Source organism: Benincasa hispida, chromosome 7 (assembly GCF_027475165.1).
Source record: "Benincasa hispida cultivar pf3 chromosome 7, pf3_genome.v1.1, whole genome shotgun sequence".
NCBI lineage: Eukaryota > Viridiplantae > Streptophyta > Magnoliopsida > Cucurbitales > Cucurbitaceae > Benincasa > Benincasa hispida.
The window spans coordinates 32,845,315-32,865,138 of NC_143484.1; the positions used below are offsets into that span (position 1 = coordinate 32,845,315).

Genomic DNA, 19,824 nt, shown 5'->3' on the forward strand with positions numbered 1-19,824 from the left:
TTCCAGATCAAGCTTCATACGTGGGTGGAGTTTTACTTTGTATCTGTTTATATTGTAAATGTCTTTGTAAGAACTAGATAGTTTATAGTTGTGTAAGCACCAGATGTCGTGGTTGTGTAAACCCCAGTTGGATATGTTTTTGGTTGTGATATCTCTATCAGGTTATTTTCCTAACCGAGTTATGTCAGGACTGCACTTCATGTGTGTCTAAAGGTTTTCAGGGATTCCGCTGTGTTGTGTTACATGTAAAGTATTTTATATCTAAGATTAGTATGTTTATCAGGTTCAACAATTCAGCAGGGTCAATAGGTATCGTTAGAGGAGGATGATGTTTTTTGGCTTCACGTCATCTCCCTGACTAAGCTAGCAGATAGTCTGGGAGAGGGTGTGACATCATACATGTTAATGTCATTAAATATCATGCTTGTCAAACTTACGAGAATCAATAAATAATTCATTTTAATACTAAGTTGTGGCATGAAAACTTAAGTGGAATGTATGGAGATTTCACATAAAAATTCTTCTAGAAACATCAATCATGCATTAGACTTGATTTCCATTACTAAAAGCATGTGTTGAACATTAAAGTAAGAGCAGCCATGTGTTGGGACTCATAAGTAAAACACTTAGAAAATATTTTGAAAACTAGTCATTCATGTCTTAAGTTATTTATCCAAGGGGTCTGTAAGCCTATTTTATTTGTGTCTGCCCTGAAATAAGGAAAGGTCCCTTGATCAGCATAATTAGCTCCCTTTTGAGCTTAATGCATAAACTTAACTTCATCGCATACTAGTAATTCATCGCATCAAAAGTAAGTTCAACGTATCGTAAACCATCTTCATCACATCAGCTATTCTTAGCCCTCTTACCTTATAACTTGGCTAAGAATTGGAAATCCTTCCTCAAGGTGCTTGGGTAAGCATCGAAACATCTTCTTAGCCTATGTGATGAATGTCTACTATGTGACATACTCAGAGCACCTTAGCTATAAACTCTTTGTCTATGCCTACATGCGTTAACACATATCATCAATTGGTTAGATGCTTGCTTGTTCTTCGTATGTTGTTACCTGCATATTCATCCAGAACATCATTTAAAATGTCAATTTTCCAGATTTCATAACTTTAATCCAACATTCAACTAACTAAGCTTCTTTTAACTAATTTGCTCATAAACATCTTAACTTTCACTTACCTTAGAACTTGAGCATTACTCCCTTTGAATCAATTGGAAACCTCCAACTTTCTTTCTAGTTTTCCCGAGAACCCTTCACACTTCCTAAGCCTTCAGATGGCAGCAACACTCCTTCTCTTAGGTTTAAGAAAATTTTTGAAAAACCATTTTCCTTCTTCATCATGTTAATTTACACTTAGGCTTGCATGAACATTCTAACCTAATTAAACGCCACCTGACATACTTATCTTCTAATTGATGTCTTTAAGATTGTCACCTAGCTTGCTTAGAAGTTAATTAAGTTGAACTCCTCAGCTTAACTTCATCACATGGCATTGTGGCCACTTAAGCCTTTTCCTGTCATCGTATACTTCTACTCATCGTCATATCCTCTTACCAACACCTTCAAGGCATGATCCTCTGCCACCTCGTTTGTCAACTTAGCCTCAACATTGGTAGACAAGGTTGGTCGCATACTTCCCTCACACCACGTTGTAATACTTAGCCATAACATCCCCTCCTTGGACTTGGCCATATAGTTCAATAGAATTGGCCACATGACGCCTCATAGCTCCAAGCATGGAGTCCTCTTACTTCCTCTAAGTTTTTAACTTCTTTTCACCTAACCCGAGAGCTCAACATTCACACTTAGCATATTTTTCTTGCTCTTTTCCAGCTTGCCATTGCTTAAACTCTCAACCTCTCTATGCATCGACTGTTCTTACATTATGAGAGCATATACTCTTGACACTGAGAATATTTTTCTTCTCTTAAACATTACAAATCGCATCAACCATTAAATATGCTTAGCTTACTTTTGCATTAATGTTAATACATATCGTTAACATATAATTAAAGGAACTTAAACTTAATTAACTAGTAAAACAAATTCAAGAGCTTCTACTGGATATCTGAGCGTGTTGCTCCCATGGATCTAAACAAGGTTGTGATCATAGCTTAGTAGATATGGAGAGCAAGGAATAAGTTGGTGTTCCAAATGCAGCCGGCTAATGCTGAGCCTATTGATGATTCAATTAATAGTCATATTCTGGAGATTCGACATGAGAGGAAAGAATTTAGTGGTAAAGGCTCCGTGGAGGCCCTTCTTGCCAGACTGCTCCAACTAGGTGCATCCTCCTAAGGTACCCTTCTAAAAGCTTAAGTCAGATGTTGCTTAGAACCCTATCTCTAAGTCAGACAATTTCAGTTGGGTGCTTCAAGACCATTTGGGTCATGTGCATCTTGTTGGATTGAAGTTCATACCTGGATGCAAGGAAGTGAAGATTCTTGAAGTGATGATCATTTGTTCTAGGCTAGAGAATATCTACGCATTCCATATCTCAAATTTTTGGTTGAGTTTGACTGTTTGGAGGTTGTCAATCTATTGATGGTGTGATCGATATTTCTGATGTCTCTTTCTTTATTGAGAAAGTTAAAGCTCGGGGATGCAAATTGGGAGTTGTCATTTTCTCCTCTTCACCGTAATCAAAATGCACTTGCACATGTTGTTGCACATAAGGTTTTGGAGGAGCATGAGTCTTCTATTCTTCATATTTCTTATTCTGATTGGTTTTTCTCCGGTTATGTCCCATGATGTTATCATGTAGTTTTGTTGGGGTTTTCACTTTTTGATTGTATTATATTTTAAAAACAATTATATTTATCACAGAAAAAATTCCTCGACGCCAATAATTCACATCAAGCGTTAATATGGCCAATAATTTACATCAACCATAGCTAAATTGCTATACCACCACTGTTTTTTAAGTCCATTCATCAGTCATCACAAAAGCAAAGTTCATATTTTCCAGAGAAACAAACAGCAATAACATCCTTTCCAAGAACATAAACAGAAAAGAGCTCTTTTCTACTTAAACTTGTTTAGATTCTGCCGCTACTTTCAATAGCACCTTCAATTCTGTTGATGCAAGATTTGTAAAGAAATCCCAGATAATCAATTATGCTGTCTTCACAAACACCTTCCAAAGGATTTATCTCAAACTTCCATTCAATCAATGTTGAATCTTCTCCATAGTCCACAAGCTTTAATGTGTTGATAGATCCATCTAATCCCACATTGCTTGCTTCCAGTTTGTAACTGTAACAGTGAGCTGATGGGTCCATGGAAAGCAGATTCTCTTTGATCCATGATCTTTCTCCATCTTTCAGTGGAAACATGAAGCCCGAAACAACCCGTTCGTAGCCTGGAACTCCTTCGTCTCCGGCTATGTCGGTGCATCTCTCAACCATTGGCATCCAATCCTGTAGCCTCTTGGACTGAGTGACCAAGGGCCATACTTTGTCCATGGGAGCATCGACTAAACCCCTTACCGATCCTTTCCATTTCCCATTCTTTCCCTGATATGCCTGCATCAGCACTTGCAAAATACATCAAATTTCACTCTTTTTCTTGTGCCTTTTCAACAAGTATTGATCTCATAAAGACCGGAAAAAACAGAAACCGAAAATGGAAGGAAGTTTCATAGAGATAATATAAACAGCGAAGTTTTCAACTCACCATGGTCAAGCAGTGTCTGTACTCCAAAGTATCTCAGAAAACAAGCCAATCATGGACAAGCATGTTAAAGCTTATCAGAAGACAGTATAACTTCTAGGTATAAATCTTAGAAAGCATAAAGCTAACTTCTGTATATAATTTAATAAGAGAGGCTGGAGCTTTACAGGAGATAAATCCAAGGTCACCATCTTTGAAATTTACAATTCTCTTGTATTTGCAGAAAGAGCCAAGAGATTATGTTATTCATCAAATTTACTTTCCCCGAGGGGTACGACAGCTCCAGATCTCATCATGCTCCAATCATTGCTGGCTGTGATGATAATTCATCTTATTTAGGGCGTGATGAACTTTTACCATTTCAGGGAAATTTTCACAGTTTATTGGTAGGTGTTTGCTTGGCAAACCGAGCTCAGAAAAGTTGGTTCGTTTGGCCTTTTAAATTTTACTTTGATAAGAAAAATTGAACCTTGGAAACTGTGGTGCCAAACTTCAAAATAGCTTGAACATTTTCATTTCTATCATACAATTCATACAAGCTTCTATTGAGATTAAATTCTGTTTTCAACAAGCAAATGTAGGAAAATTTTGGGGGAAATGTTCTTTCCCTGCTTAAGCTGCAGCACCAACAGGCACCCCTGACTTCAACCTGGATGATCCATAGAGAGTTTCTTCAAAACGAATGATCTCTTCTTTAGATCCATATGCAACTTGGGTTCTTTCGTCCAGATTCTCGATCACCTTGTCAAGCACAGACTGACGCCCGTCACTGCTGTATCCTCCTGCTTTCTCCACTAAGAATCCCAAAGGAGCTACCTCAAATAATAGCCTCAGCTTAGCTTTGGTTGACGGAGATGTCACATTTGTGAAAATTCCCTTTTCTTTCACAATAATCTATGGATTTAAACAAAACCATTTTTCAGAACCCTCGAACTAAAAGGCATTCCTACTCTTCGATCATTCCAATAAAAGAATTCGAAAGAAAATTGATCAGAAAGGTTAATAACCTGGTTAACGTCAGGAACCATTCCTCCAGTGTATCTCAATGTGTATTTTTCTTTCACATAGTAGTTGATAAGCTGTTGAATTGAAACACACAAAAAGGTAGTAAGAGATGGTTTTACTGTGATGAGATGTGTAAAAGAGAATGCTAATACTCTTCTCAAGCCTTTTAGAAGTGGTAAAGTAAAAGAAACCTTGTCATAGTCAGGGTTATCAAATGTGGCCCTCAAATTTCCAGGAGAGAACAGTTTTCCTTCCCCAATCTCTGTTGTCTCTTTAACATGTTGCCATTTACCTAACCAATCACCATCAGTAAAGCAAAGAAGTCAAGGTTATGGATCGAGAACCTCCAGTCATTCTCTCAATTAAGAAAAAGCTTTTAATTCAGTTTAGTTGTCAAGAGTAACCTTCGTCAAGAAGAAGGAACTCATGGGTGCCGGGAAAGTCTTTCAGAGCAAGAACATATGTTGTGCGAGGACCGTAAACTCCCATGGCAGCTGCAGCTTGATCACTTCCCTTCACTCCAGTCAACTTATCACCTGGCCACACGCCAAAGATGGTGCCAACGCTGAAGTTTGTGTCAACAATACTTGAACCATCGAGTGGGTCAAATGCAACACTGAATCCTCCTGCTTATATTTTAATAAAATGTGTTAGTGAATGGTAAACAATGAATTGTCGTCGAATTGTTTGCTTATAATTTGGGAAGTGTGACCTTCAACAGGGCCTCCCATGTCTTGAAGCTCTGGAACTTCTTCAGAGCAAGCATATTTGCAGAAGTGTGAGTATCTCAAGGCCTATTCATCAAAAACCAAAATTAGTACAGTATCTTAAAAGCAGATTTGGGAAAGGGATTCAGATAAGCTATACTACTGAGAATGGTATCCTAAGAAACCAATATCTTAATCAAAACTCTAATATGCAAACATGTGCTGATTGAACATAGATCAGCTCAACATTTTTCTTCCACAGTTCATTAGAAAATATCATCCATGAATGCTAAAGAAAGATGAGCAAGTTCGAAAATAGGAGATCTACTTCAAGAAATTATCATTCAAGACTGATCAAAGGCTGACCTCGAATAGAAGCTTGTCGGCAAGCATATCGACAGCAAGCTGTTCATCTCCAAAGGAGTTGACACATGCAGTTCCTCCACAAGAAGCCGTCCTGACTTTGAAGGAAATAGTCCTCAAAGCTTCTCCCATGCACGTCAGCAATCTGATCAATCCCTTATCAGGGGTTGCTTTGGTGAGAAACTCTTCCTACAATCAAAAACTCATTTTCATTTTCAAATAAGCAATATAACAAACACCTCGCAGACATTATTACACAAACACACTCACCAGACTATCACCAATCTCACATCTAGTTTTGAGGGGAACGCTCTTTGGCCTCGATGCCACCTTCACTGATGACTTGGGAACTTGCCTTAATGACTCCCCAAATAGCGAACTCGCTTTCAGACTCTATAATTCAATTTGATCACACACCCATCATCAAACTTCAGCCACACATTTCCAAAATCTAGAAAAACAGAGAGATGGGTTTGGTTTGTACATACCCTGCTGGCGAAAGAAGGAGACATAAGAGCAGTTGAATGCTGAGAAGAAAGATTAGGGAGAAAAGCCCCACGAGCACAGCAAGCAATCCCAGTCTCCATAGCCAACCCAAGTATGAGGATAGTGATTCTCTCAAGCTGCTGCTACTATCGATTGGACATGAAAGGGGGGAATGGAGCTGCAAAATTGCAGGGAAGGGAGTGGATAAGGCGGTGATAGAGTTTCTGCCGCGTGGGTTATGGTTACTTGAAAGGATGATGAAGTAGTGGGTGGACATGGGGTGAGGCTAATTTGGATCACTCGTTCATATGTGGCTCTGCTATTGTCCTGAAAACAGATATGGTCCATCACTCCTCGGCTCTATTGCCTTTGAATTTTGGTTGTAGGACGTCAAGTTTTTGGGTGTTCATTGTTACCATTTGGATTGCGATTGGCTCTTGTTGCATTCCCGTTTCTTTACTGCCACGCCAAAATGTATTCTTACGGCTTTGTGAGATAGAGAAGACGAGACTTTCAGAATTGGAAGACATTGATTAGAAGATGTACAAAATTTGGTCTCGTACTAGCGTACGATGTGCCCATGACTTTTCAAATTAATAACTTTTGCTTAGTTTAAATTTTTTTCGTGGGAAGTTTAAATTCTCGTAACTATCATTCGTCTAAATCCTTTTGAGATTGGAGGTTTAAATTTTCATAATTTTTTTGTTCATTTACCGAAAGTGATAGAAGACCGATAAAGACTTGAGATGGCAGACTAAGACCAATGAGCCAACATTCAATCAATAGTCAGTTATGGCCTTAGAAGACCAATCCAAGTAGAATAGGTAAGATTCATGAGGGAGCTCAAAGGACATATAGAAAATCTGAGTAGGACCCATGTGGAAGCTTCGAGATAGCTCATATAATCCATGGGAGACTAAGAGAACTCATGAGGAAGCTCAGAAGACCCATGAGGAGCTAAAAAGTAGCTTATCTTTGATGATTCCATCAAACATTCATACATGATTGAGTTGCGAAAACTTCTGGATAGATATCTCACATCTGAACTGAATTCTTTCTGGTTAAAGAATCTCTTTCTAGTTGCTCTAGAACAATTAGGAGATTCTTTAGAAGAAATATGGGATTCTGCTTTTGGTGGCAACATGCTATGGGGTGGCAGTCCCGCTTATAGGGTCAAATCAATATGTTCGAAGAAGAAAGATTGGAATATTGATCTCATTGATCTCATAAGTATCATACCAAATCCCATCAATCAAATCTCTTTTCGAGACCCAGGATTCTATTTTATCATCAATCCAATCCCAATCACCATTTGCATTTTTCCTTTTTCTTATCAATGAGAGAGCTAAAAGAGACCTATGGAGAAAGCTTAGAGGTCCTATGAAGGAGGTTTGAGAACTCACAGGAAATTTTAGAGGACCTATAAGGGGGGTTAAAAGTAGCTCACATGACTTATGAGGGAGCTAAGAGAATTCATGGGGAACTTAGAGATAACTCAGAAAACCCATGAAGGAGCGAAAAGGGCCTAGTCGTACCATGAAGAGTATTAGTAGTACCATGGAGAATCCAGGAGTACCGTGAAGGACAAGGACTTAGTAGTACTATGGAGGTCCTAGAAGTAATATGAAGGATCTATGGAGGTCTTGGCAATTTTATGGAAGATCTTTGCAGAGAATCCATGTGAGACCCATGGAAGACCTTTTAAAAGAACTAGCGGTATCATGGAGGACTCTTAAAATTTCGTTCGAAATCTTATGAATTTGAGGTTTTAATGTGCTCAAAATTTTGTTAAGAGAAAATTTCGTTTTTATTTAATGTAGAAAATTTCGTTTGAGGTTTTAATGTGCTCAAAATTTTGTTAAGAGAAAATTGAGATCTCGAAAATGTCAAATTTAATGTAGAAAAAAACGTAGAAAATGTCGATGGATTTGGGATTATGGGAGAAAACTTGTAGAGTTTTATGATTTGATGGGTGAGATTAATGGTTTGATGGCTACTTTACTTGGGAAGACAAATTCTTAGAAATTGATTGCCATCTTTTTTCTCAATAATAAAAAATCTGTGGTTCATTTTTTCATTTTTTTTAAGCCTTTGTGTTTGCAATTTCCCAAATATCTTATACAAAAATTATTTTAGCTAATTTTTCTATTTCATATTTTCTATATTTTCTACCACCTTAAATATCCATAATTCCATTTTCACTTTCTTTACATATTAGAGTAAATATATCATGTCTCGTATAATTTTATAATTAATTACTAATATTTGATATTATTTTATAATTATTTTTATATTTCTACTTTCGTATCGATATTTACACAAATATTTAGAATATACATCTCAATGTTATCGTACTTTATTGAAATGGTAACTAAAAATGATCAATTATAATCTAATTAAGTCACAAACAAAGTTTCATTAATTAGTTATAACAATGTCCATCTATTTTTATTGACATCGATATTTTCATAAACATCAACATTTCGAACCTTGACAGTATCATGGAAGTTCTAGTAGTACCATGGAGGACCTATGGAGCACCTTTGCAAAGGATCTAACAATATCATGAAGGTTTTAGTGGTACCGTGATGGACCTCTACGAGAGTCATGAAGGACCTAGTTGTACTAAGGAGGACCATTGAACATTTGCACTAAGCCAAGTGGTAGTGAATCTAGTGATTTAAATTCCTAATGGACATTTCATGGAGGAGTTGGTGAAGAGTCGAGCAATTGAGGCATCGATTGACACTTTGGTTAGTGGTATGGTAATCGCCCAAGAGTAACAAATCAATGGTTACATGAATTGAATAAAGGAGAATTAAGAGCCTAAGTGTCCATTACGTGAAGCCGAGCCTATATAAACGATATTCATTAGTTAAGGGTATGTTGAAAAACACTCTCAACTATTTTCTACTGCTATCACTCATCTTGATCCCTCACTGATGTGAGCACCAGAGTGTTGGTGGCATGATATAACATCGATGTTTAATTTCCATTGTTTTTGTAGGGCACTTAGATTATTTTCCTTCTAAAAATATAAATCGACTAATTGATCCATTTTTTGATATCAACAATGATAATTGAAGATGTAATTTATATAATTATAAAAGAAATATTTGCTAATTTTACAAAATCCAGCCTTCGTATTTCTTCCCAACTAATCTTAATTTTTTTGTCCGACTTTTATTTAGTTTAAGAAAGGTAAAAGTGGGTGGAATATTCTATTAGATAAACTTGAGGATTATTCATCTTGAAATCAATTGGTAGAAAACTAGAAAGGTCGAAGCCTTTTTCACCCCAATTTTTGAAAAAGTAATTAAAAATTAAAAATTAAAAAGAAAAGAAAAGAAAGATCACGCGGTTGCACACATGTGTAAATCCATTTGAAAATTTGGAAAATGGTCAAAAATAGGATATTTTTTAGGAAGTAAAGACTTTTGGGATCAAATTCTTTTTTAAAAAAAAAAATAAAAAAGAAAAGAACTCATTTTATCCTACTTTCTCCCAATTAACATTACTTTAGTCTTCTTCTCCCACCTCTTCTCTCATTTTTTTTTCAACTTTTCTCTAATTTCTCTTCCCTCAAGCTCTCTTGCCATGCCATAGGATTTTTAGTCACTCACATCTCTCAATTTCAATATATTTGTGGTAAGTTTTTATGAATTTTCTTTTTGTTATAGATTTTTTGGTCCTCTACTTTTATTCTTATATTGATGTTGGGTTGAGTTAGATTAAATTTTTTCTCCTCTTGATGCAACTTCCAATCTTGAAATGTATCTCTAAATTAATTTTACTTGTTTTAAGTGATTTAGGGTGGTTTTACACATGTTTTAGCAACTTTTTTATTATTTTTTTTTTATCTCGCAACATCTTGCAAATATCTTGCATCTTCCAAACTTCAAATACCCAATCTTAAATCAATTATATACTTATTTTAGATGATTTAAGGGTTTTACACATGTTTTAGGAATTTTTTTTAGCTACTGCTTTTTATCTCGCAACATCTAGCACATATCTCACAACTTCCAAACTTCAAATGGCCAATCCCAAATCAATATATACTTGTGTTAGATGATTTAGGCTGATTTTACACATGTTTAGGGAGATTTTTTAGCTATTGTTTTTTTTATCTCGTAACATCTCGCAAACATCTCTCAACTTCCAAACTTCAAATGCCCAATCTCAAATCAATTATATACTTATTTCAGGTGATTTTGTGTAGTTTATACATATTTTAGGGAGTTTTTTAACTACTATTTTTTATCTTGCAATATCTTGCAAACATCTCGCAACTTCCAAACTTCAAATGTTCAATCCCAGATCAATTGTATAGTTGTTTCAGATGATTTATGGTGGTTTCACACATGTTTTAGGACCTTTTTTTAGCTACTGTTTTTTTATCTCGCGACATTTCAAAAACATCTCACAACTTCCAAACTTCAAATATGCAATCCCAAATCAATTATGTACTTATTTTAGGTGATTTAGGGTGGTTTCACACATGTTTTAGGGAGTTTTTCTTTTAGCTACTATTTTTTATCTCGGAACATCTTCAAACATCTTGCAACTTCCAAACTTCAAATGCCCAATCCCAAATCAATTATATAGTTGTTTTAGGTGATTTAAGGTGGTTTTTTTACACATATTTTAATAGAGGTGTACATGGGTTGGGTTGAATTGAGTTGGATTGTGGCATATTTTTCGACCAACCCAAAAAATTTTGTTGGTTAAGTTGGCAACCCAAATGACCCAAACATGGTCTCCAACCCAACCCTCACAATTTGAGTTAGGTTGGGTTGGGTTGTCGGGTTATTATTTGTTTTCTTCCTAATTTACTTAAATTTATCTATAATATATATCAAATGACTAATATCTCATAAAAATTCAATTCTTACATATCAAATATCAATAATCTCTACTACAAACTTCATACAATTTTATCTAGCAACTAGAAATGCCTAACTTCAAATCATGTTTTCAAGAATTAAAAGATTTTTAGGTAATTTAAGGATGATAAATGTCCAGATTTTAGTTCGTTATGGTGGTCTATAGGATGAGAGATAAAGAAAATCTGAAGAAGGCATGTTAAAAGGTATTATTATAAATAAAGAAATAACATACAAAGATTTACGGGTCGAACTGTATTCTCTTGCCGAAGTTAACCTTAAGAAGTTTGAGATAAGGTATATATATGAGATAAAAGTTGAAAATGAAGCTCCTACACTAAAGTGAAACAAAGATCGTGATTTGAATTTCATATTCTTAGTGAAAATTCGTTAGAGGTGCACGTGTACATCTCATTTGAACTTAGGAGCAGTCAAGTTGATAGTAAGAAAGGTTTCGATCTTTGTTACAATTCAATTTCTGAGAACAACCAAGTTCATAACTTAAATGTTCCAATTGCAATGGATGCATTAGATGAGAATGAAATGCAAGTCGGTTTGTGGAATAACGAGATTGAAAATGATGGGATGGCTTTATCTTGTACATGGGGGCGTTTCTTGATGTCATAAATAATTTTACCTAAATCAAACAAAAAAAAAAATACACAAACATGTGGATTAGGAAAGAAAATAAATATAAAATGACAACTGCTACAAAGAAAAAAATAATAATTAAAAAAATCTAAAAAATGACCTTACCCAGCCTAAATCACCTAAAAACACCTATATAAATGAGTTTGAATTGATTGTTTCAAGTTTAGAAGTTGCAAGATGTTGTAAGATTAAAAAACGGTAGCTATCTACCTAAAAAATGACCGTACCCACCCTAAATCATCTAAAACACCTACAAAAATTAGTTCCAATTGAATGTTTCAAGTTTAGAGGTTGTTGCGAGATGTTGCAAGATTAAAAATAATACCAATAAAGTACCTAAAACATGTTCATACCCACCCTAAATCACTTAAAACATGTATATAAATGTGCCACAATGAGTTACAAGTGGTAGTTGGAGCACATGTTTTTTTGCAAACTAAAATTAAACAACAACCATATTCACAAGTCATTTAGGGTGCATTTAGACATCTTTTACATAGTTTTTAACTACTAATTTTTTATCTCCCTATATCTTGCAATATCTCACAATAACTTTCTAACTTCCAAACTTGAAACATTCAACTCCAAATCATTTTTGTATGTATTTTAGGAGATTTAGGGTGGGTTTAGACATGTTTAGATAGTTTTTTTTTTTTTTTTTTATCTCGCAACATCTCGCAGCATCTTGCAATATCTTGCAACAACTTTCTGACTACCAAACTTAAAAAACCTAACTCCAAATCATTTTAATATGTGTTTTAGGTGATTTAGGGTAGAATTAGACATGTTTTATTATATAGTTTTTAGGTATTGTCTTTTATTTCTATTGAAATGCCTTGAATCCTAAATCAAATTAGAATTGGTATTTGATATACTTTAATTATTTAAATATTTTTCTTCTCCACTTAGGCTTCAGAAAAGTACACTATATAAACTCTCTAACTTTATAAATGTTATTCGGTAGATTCAATGTTTTTTTTTATAACATTCTCTCTAATAAAATTGTTTCCTCTATGCCCCTTTTGACGTAGCTAACACACTATTATTGAACCACGTAAATTTGCGTGTCGATTTCTCTATTCTTTTTGCGTTTTTTTTTTGTATTCTTTAATAGTCGATTTCTTAACAAACTGGTATCAGAGCCTGTTCATTAGGGTTTTGAAATTCCGCATTTGTTCAACAATTAAAGAAATAGGCCGTGAACGTAAAAATCGATAAATTCATCGAGAGAGTAGTGTAGTTCAATTTTATAGGGACAACTTCCATAAAGTTGTCGATTTTTAGAACTTCAACTGTTCGATCGTGCTAATTTTTTGTCAGCCTCTTGAAGACATATAGGGTCTCGTTTTGAATGGTTGCATCTTCGTTTTGAGTTTTGGTTTAGTTTGTAGGCGTGGTTGAACAGAATCTATAAAGCTACAGTTCAGTTTTTTAGGGACAAATTTAACAAAGTTGTCAGCCTCTTGGAGATGCATAGGGTCTCGTTTTAAATAGTTAGATCTTCATTTTGAACTTTGGTTTAGTTTTTCGGCGCAACTGAACAAAATCTATAAAACTGTAGTGTAGTTCAGTTTTTCAGGGACAACTTCAACAAAGTTGTCAATATCTGAAGTTTCAACCGTTGGATTGTATCAAATTTTGGTCAACCTTTTGAGGACATATAGGGACTCGTTTTGAACGTTTTGATTGTCATTTTGAGCTCTGGTTGTTTTTGTAGTCACTATTGTATAGAATAAACAGTAGTGTAGTTTAGTTTTTTAGAAACATCTTTCACAAATTTGTTGATTGTCAAGATTTCAACCATTGGATTGTGTTGATATTTGGTTAGTCTCTTAGGACATATAGGGTCTCATTTTTTAAGGATTCAGCCTTGGATTTATTCATTGTCACAGCTGAACAGAATCTGTAAAATTACAGTGCTGTTCAATTTTTTAAGAACAACTTTCACAAAGTTGTTGATTTTCGGAGTTTCAACCATGGGATTGTGTTGAAGTTTGGTCCACCTGTTGGGGAATCATTGGATCTCGATTTGAACAGTTGAATTATCGTTTTGAGCTTTCATTTTCTATATTGTTGCTGGTGAACAAAATTTATAAAATTGCAGTGTAGTTCCGTTTTTCAGGAACAACTTTCACATATTTTTCATTTGCCAAAGTTTCAACCGTTGGATGTAGTTGAATTTTGGTCAGCTTGTTGGGGACACATAGTTTCTAGTTTTCAATGGTTGGATCGTTGTTTTGAACTATGGGTTTAGTCATAGTCACTATTCAATAGAATCCGTAAAATTGTAGTGTAGTTTGATTTTTCAGGAAAAACTTCTACAAAGTTGTCAATAGCCGAAGTTTCAACCATTGGATCGTGATGCATTTTGGTCTACTATTGAGAACATATGGGGTCTCATTTGAACGGTTGGATCATTGTTTTGAGCTCTAGATTTATCCGTAGTTGCTGTTGAACATAATCTGTAAAATTGCAGTGTAGTTCGATTTTTCAGGAACAACTTCCACAAAGTTGTCGATTGCCAGAGTTTCAACCATTGAATCTACTAATTGGATTAAGAAATTTTTTCTTTACAAACTTCAGTTGTTCGTCATTCTATCACTTTTAGTTTGAGGGAGAAGTCTGAGTACGTTTGGCTATATTTATGCTACATTTGGTAATATCTGTGGGTTTTTTGTTTCTAGCCCAAATCTGCTGATTTTATTCGAAATTTTTTTTCTTCGCAAACTCAAGTTTTTTGTCATTCTACTACCTTGAGTTTGAGAGAATTAAGTATGTTTGGCAATATATTTATGTCGCATTTTTGTTACATATGTGGGTTTTCTATTTTTAGTCTAGATTTGTTGATTTCATTTAGAAGTTTTTTCTTCACAGACTCAAGTTGTTCGCATTCTACCACATTGAGTTTGAGGGAGAAGTCTGAGTACGTTTGGCAATATATTTATATTGCATTTAATACATATGTGGGTTTTTTGTTTCTAGTCCAAATCTGTTGATTTGATTCAAAAGTTTTTTATTTGCAAACTTAAGTTCTTCGTCATTCTACCACCTTGAATTTGATGGAGAAGTCTGAGTATGTTTCGCAATATATTTATGTTGCATTTGGTACATATTTGGGTTTTCTATTTTTAGTCCAGATTTGCTAATTTGATTCGAAATTTTCTTCTTCGTGAACTTAAGTTATTTGTCATTCTACCATCTTGAGTTTGAGAGAGAAGTCTGAGTACATTTGACAATATATTTATGTTGTATTTCGTACATTTGTGGGTTTTTTATTTTCAGTCCAGGTCTGCTGATGTTATTTGGAAGTTTTTACTTCACAAACTTAAGTTCTTTTTCATTCTATCACCTTGAGTTTGAGGGAGAAGTCTAAGTATGTTTGACAATATATTTATGTTGCATTTGATACATCTGTGGATTTTCTATTTTTAGTCCAGATCTGCTGATATGATTCGGAATTTTTTTCTTTGCAAACTCAAGTTGTTTGTCATTCTATCACCTTATGTTTGAGGGAAAATTCTGAATACATTTGGAAATATATTTATGTTGCATTTGGTACATCTGTGGATTTTCTATTTTTAGTTCATATCTGCTGTTTTGATTCAGAAGTTTTTTCTTCGCAAACTCAAGTTGTTCGTCATTCTAACACCTTGAGTTTGAGTGAGTAGTTTGAATACATCTGATAATTATTGTTTGGACTTGTTGAATGTTTTGAATTGTTTATGGTTCCTTATGGGACAATTTAAGACATGGAGGAAAAGTCTAAGTACATCTGGCAATATGTTTTATGTTGCATCTAGTACATCTATTATCTGTGAGACAATTCAAGTCAAGGTGGAGATTTGCAGTAGATGGATAAGGTTGGATACCTTATCAGGTGAAAACATGAATACAAACTACTTTGTAGTTATTACAATTATTGTAAAATATTACAAATGATCTGATCTCGATCATTCATGTAGAGACATATGAGTGAGAGTTTGTATAAGACTGGACCACAAAATGAATATTCTCTCCATATAACATCAAGAAGAGATTTACATTTCACCAGAATGATCATAGGTGACTTGACATGAATCCTGAGTGAGTCGTGAACTCTTGCTTATGAAGGCTATCCTTTGATCTACATGAGTGGAGAGTGCTAGTTTCACTGACTTAATATGCCTACTATTTTTAGGATTCGTCTGATTTGAGAGTTGAAAACGCAACTACACAAGACGGAATTCACCCATTCCCTTATGTTAGGGTAAGTAAAGAAATTGCTCCCTTAAGAGTTGATTCCAGGACTTGAATAATGTGGCGTCACACCTTTTCCTGGCTCAAGAGAGGTTTGGTTATAGTTGGACTATAACTAATTGTTCATTAGATGGATTAATGGTACTTAAGGAGTTAGATGCAACTACAGGGGCAAGCAGTAATTTTGACCCAACTGTACTTAGGAACAATTTGTGAAGGGTCAACACAGTGTTGATTGGTTGTATTCAATAGATACAGAAATATATCTGTAGCACGAAGAGTGCAACTGTCGGTCTTTAGTAGAGTGACTGACCATTAATGGAAGTTGATTAATTTAATTAAAGAGTTTAATTAATTAATGAAGTACCATTGGAGCTTAAATCTATAGGTCCACTCGTTAGCTCAATTGGAATTAATAAAAATCTAATTAATTTGAATTGTTCAAATTAATTGAAGAAAATTAATTATATAAGATATAATCAATATAATGTATATGATACATTATAATATAATGAGATAATTAATATAATGTATGTGGTACATTATAATATAAAGTTTTATTTGAGAGAAAATAAATATTTGAATATGATTCAAATATTAATTATATGAATATGATTCATATAAAACTATATGTTAAAATTAGTATGAATATGATTCACATTAATTCTATATGTTATATAAGAGATTAATAAACCACAGGTTATATTATATGTGATATAATATAAACGATAACTTATGTGTTCTATTTGATATAATATATGGTTTAATATTTATATATATTAAATTAGTTAATATATGTATATATTAATTAAAATTAAAATTTTGAATTTTTTGAACTTTTGAAATTTAAAATTGGAGAGGGAGTTACACTCTCTCATAACCAACATGAAATATACAGAGTAGTTAGAGAGATCTTGATTTGATCTTCTCCATTATGTTCTTGGAATCTTAGTGTGTGAATTCTCTGTAAAAATTTGCTCTCAAATCAAAACTCTCCCTTACCAAATTAATCTCCTGCAGCCCAAAAACTCTCAGACGATTCTCTCTAATAATGAAGAAGTCCTCGTGGTAGTATCTGAATTTTGGAGCAATTCTTATTGTGTTAGTGAGTTTTGGTGTTCGAGGGAGAAGGAGATCGTTCGAGCAGTACATTGGAGAGGAAACATGGAGAAATCGTTCTTCAAGGGTAAGACATTCTTAATCCTTTTTCCTCTCCAAATTCTGTGAAGGCATGCTTAATTAGAGTAAATCTATATTAATTTTCGTCCTCTGTTAATTCTAGTTCTGTAAAATAAGAATTGGGACACGATTTTTCGCTGCGGGTAGTCACATACTCCTTTCAATTGGTATCAAAGCGCCGGTTGAGTCCCAATTTTTTATTTTCAAACTCTAATAAGAGTTATGGTGGGTATTAATTTTTCATTGTTGAATATTGAATGTGGTTTTGCACAATTGAATATTTTCGAAATTGCCTTTTAGATTTCTACTGCTTTATTCTGATTCGGTTTGTAAGAGCTTATTGTTTTTTAGCATAATTTTATTACAATTGAGCCTGTAATTCAAGTTTGGGTTGCTCGTGATCAAGTTCTGACTTTAGTTTAGTGAAATTTGGATGAACGGATGAAGCAGAGTAGACATTTTACCTTAGAGCATAAGGCTAGAGATTATAATGCTCGCCTTACGCTATACGGCAGAGGGCTCAACGTCGCAAAGCTCCAACCATAGCATTGCAACGTTGCATGGAGTGTCACAACATTGTGAGATGCATAGCACCGCGCACGCAGATTAGAACACCAATGTTGCAACACTAGTGAAGAGCATTGTGACACTCCGAATGTAAGGTGTGTGAGTGATGACTGGTCCAAACCGTTGGTTCGAGCCTTTGAAGCGATTTAAGCAGCGGTTTTCTTCGATTTTTTAATTATTATTTGTAATAATTAAGTTTTTTGTTTTTTTTCATTAATTGCATTAATATAAAGTGTTATGTTAAATTAATTAATGTTTTATAAAGCCAATTTCGATCTAAATGTTGCTTTTAATTATACATGTGATGTATGGTTGTTTGTTTTTTATTATTATATGTCACATATAAAAAATCCCACCATAGGATAAATATTTATTCATGCATCATCTTAATATAATTGTTATATTATAAAGTTGCATAATTCTTTAAGCATATTCATGCATCATATTGTATAAGTTTTATAAAATATGAATACATGCATTAATAACATGTTCATGCATAATTTTATATTATAAATGTTATAATATATGGTTTGAATGAAGGGAAACACGTTATTTTTTTCATTACTTTATTATATAAATGTTATGTATGTAATAACAAAAATGGAAATGCATGATGCATGACATCACTTTAGTAAATTATAAATGTTATAATTTTAAAGTATGTCATTAGATGCATGTATAGGTTTTAAATGTTCCATTAAACTTTATAATTGTAATAAGTTAAATGAAATTAGGATTAAAATCTATAATACAGAATTGCATGTAAACATATGTTAAAATCTTTTTTAAATAGTTTAAAATTGATTTCACTATTAAACCTATGTTAATAAATTTCTAATATGATTAGAAATAAGCTTAATCTTTTAATTCAGTTTAATAGAATTAAATTCTTTTAATTAAAAGATAAAATTTATAACAAATTTATTTATGGGGGACCTTTATCTTAGGACAGTTCTGTCTAAGCTGGAGTATTAAAGCCGACAGAAATGGAACACCCTTACCTGGAAACTGACCTGGAAAGTGAATCAGATAAATTTGTTATAAGCATGCTATAAGTGATTAATGTTTATTAAAGTGTTTAATGAACATAAATCAATGTTATTAAATTATCCAACGTAAATATTATATCGAGCAAAGTTAAAAAACATTTAGTAAACATTGTTAGCCGAATTTTTCTAAGTTAATCAACCCTCGGTAGAACACTCAGTGGGAGGAAAATGTTGTACATTATACTTCAATTTCATTTCATGTTTCTCCTATATAGTTCACACCGTGAGATCTATGCTCGGCCTCGAGGAACCTTTGCTTGTGTCCCCCTATGGGTAGTGTTGTACAGATCAATAACAAGCAGAATGAAAAGAGTGTTTATAGTAAGTGGGAGAGGAATGTGTGTCAACATATCCCACAATCACCTTCATTAGTTTGCAGTAAAATTTCATGCTCGGATTCGAGACACATTTGCTTGTGTCCCCCTACGGATGATGTTTGCATGAATTTTTTACTCAAACTCCAGAAATAAATAGGATAACTTTAATTTTTGCCCCAATTGATTTTTTCCTATAGTTGGCTCATTGGGGCGGAACTCTAGAATCTAAATGAGGTGTTAAACTTATAAGAAAATGTTAAGAAAGTTAATAATTTCTGGACCAGACAATGGTAACTAATAATTATAGAAACAAGAGTTATTCTGGTGTAATTATTAGTTGAGATTGTCTTAATTCAGTGAAGGAGTAACTATTCACCCTATAATGGCTTTTATTCTGACTCACTGAAACATCATTGTAAAATAAATGTCATATAGGATACATTAGAATTTTGCTAAATTGATTGGTTGTTCAAATGGGTAATGCATGTACAACTAATATAAATAAATTGTATGGTTTCAGCAATTTTATTATGACAAGCGCTACACTTAACTTAATTTTCGCTCATGAACTTAACGATGATAACTGCACAAGTTGGAAAAATACCATTAATATTGTGCTAATAATCGATGACTTACAATTCGTCCTGGTTGAGGAGTGTCCTCAAGTCCCAGCTACCAATGTAGCCCAAA

General features: G+C 33.9%; 2 protein-coding genes across 3 annotated transcripts; both read right to left on the bottom strand.

Annotated features, from left to right (window-relative positions):
• Positions 1-2,865: 2,865 nt before the first annotated feature.
• LOC120081870 (uncharacterized) lies at positions 2,866-3,832 on the bottom strand. Of its 2 annotated transcripts, none has more exons than XM_039037047.2 (2): positions 3,692-3,832; positions 2,866-3,540 (listed from the first exon to the last, which is right to left on the bottom strand). In XM_039037047.2, the coding sequence occupies exons 1-2, from the start codon at positions 3,692-3,694 to the stop codon at positions 3,055-3,057; spliced, it is 489 nt and encodes a 162-aa protein (XP_038892975.1). In that variant the 5' UTR covers positions 3,695-3,832; the 3' UTR covers positions 2,866-3,054. The 2 variants fall into 2 exon arrangements, with proteins under 2 accessions (XP_038892975.1, XP_038892974.1); XM_039037046.2 differs by having other exon boundaries at positions 2,866-3,551; positions 3,692-3,831.
• A 339-nt stretch (positions 3,833-4,171) lies between these two features.
• Positions 4,172-6,480, bottom strand: SBPASE (sedoheptulose-bisphosphatase). The gene is made up of 8 exons (XM_039037045.2): positions 6,252-6,480; positions 6,034-6,156; positions 5,767-5,952; positions 5,406-5,487; positions 5,098-5,319; positions 4,885-4,985; positions 4,696-4,767; positions 4,172-4,582 (listed from the first exon to the last, which is right to left on the bottom strand). Exons 1-8 carry the CDS (start codon positions 6,348-6,350, stop codon positions 4,301-4,303), a joined length of 1,167 nt encoding a protein of 388 aa, XP_038892973.1. The 5' UTR covers positions 6,351-6,480; the 3' UTR covers positions 4,172-4,300.
• Between the last annotated feature and the right edge of the window lie 13,344 nt (positions 6,481-19,824).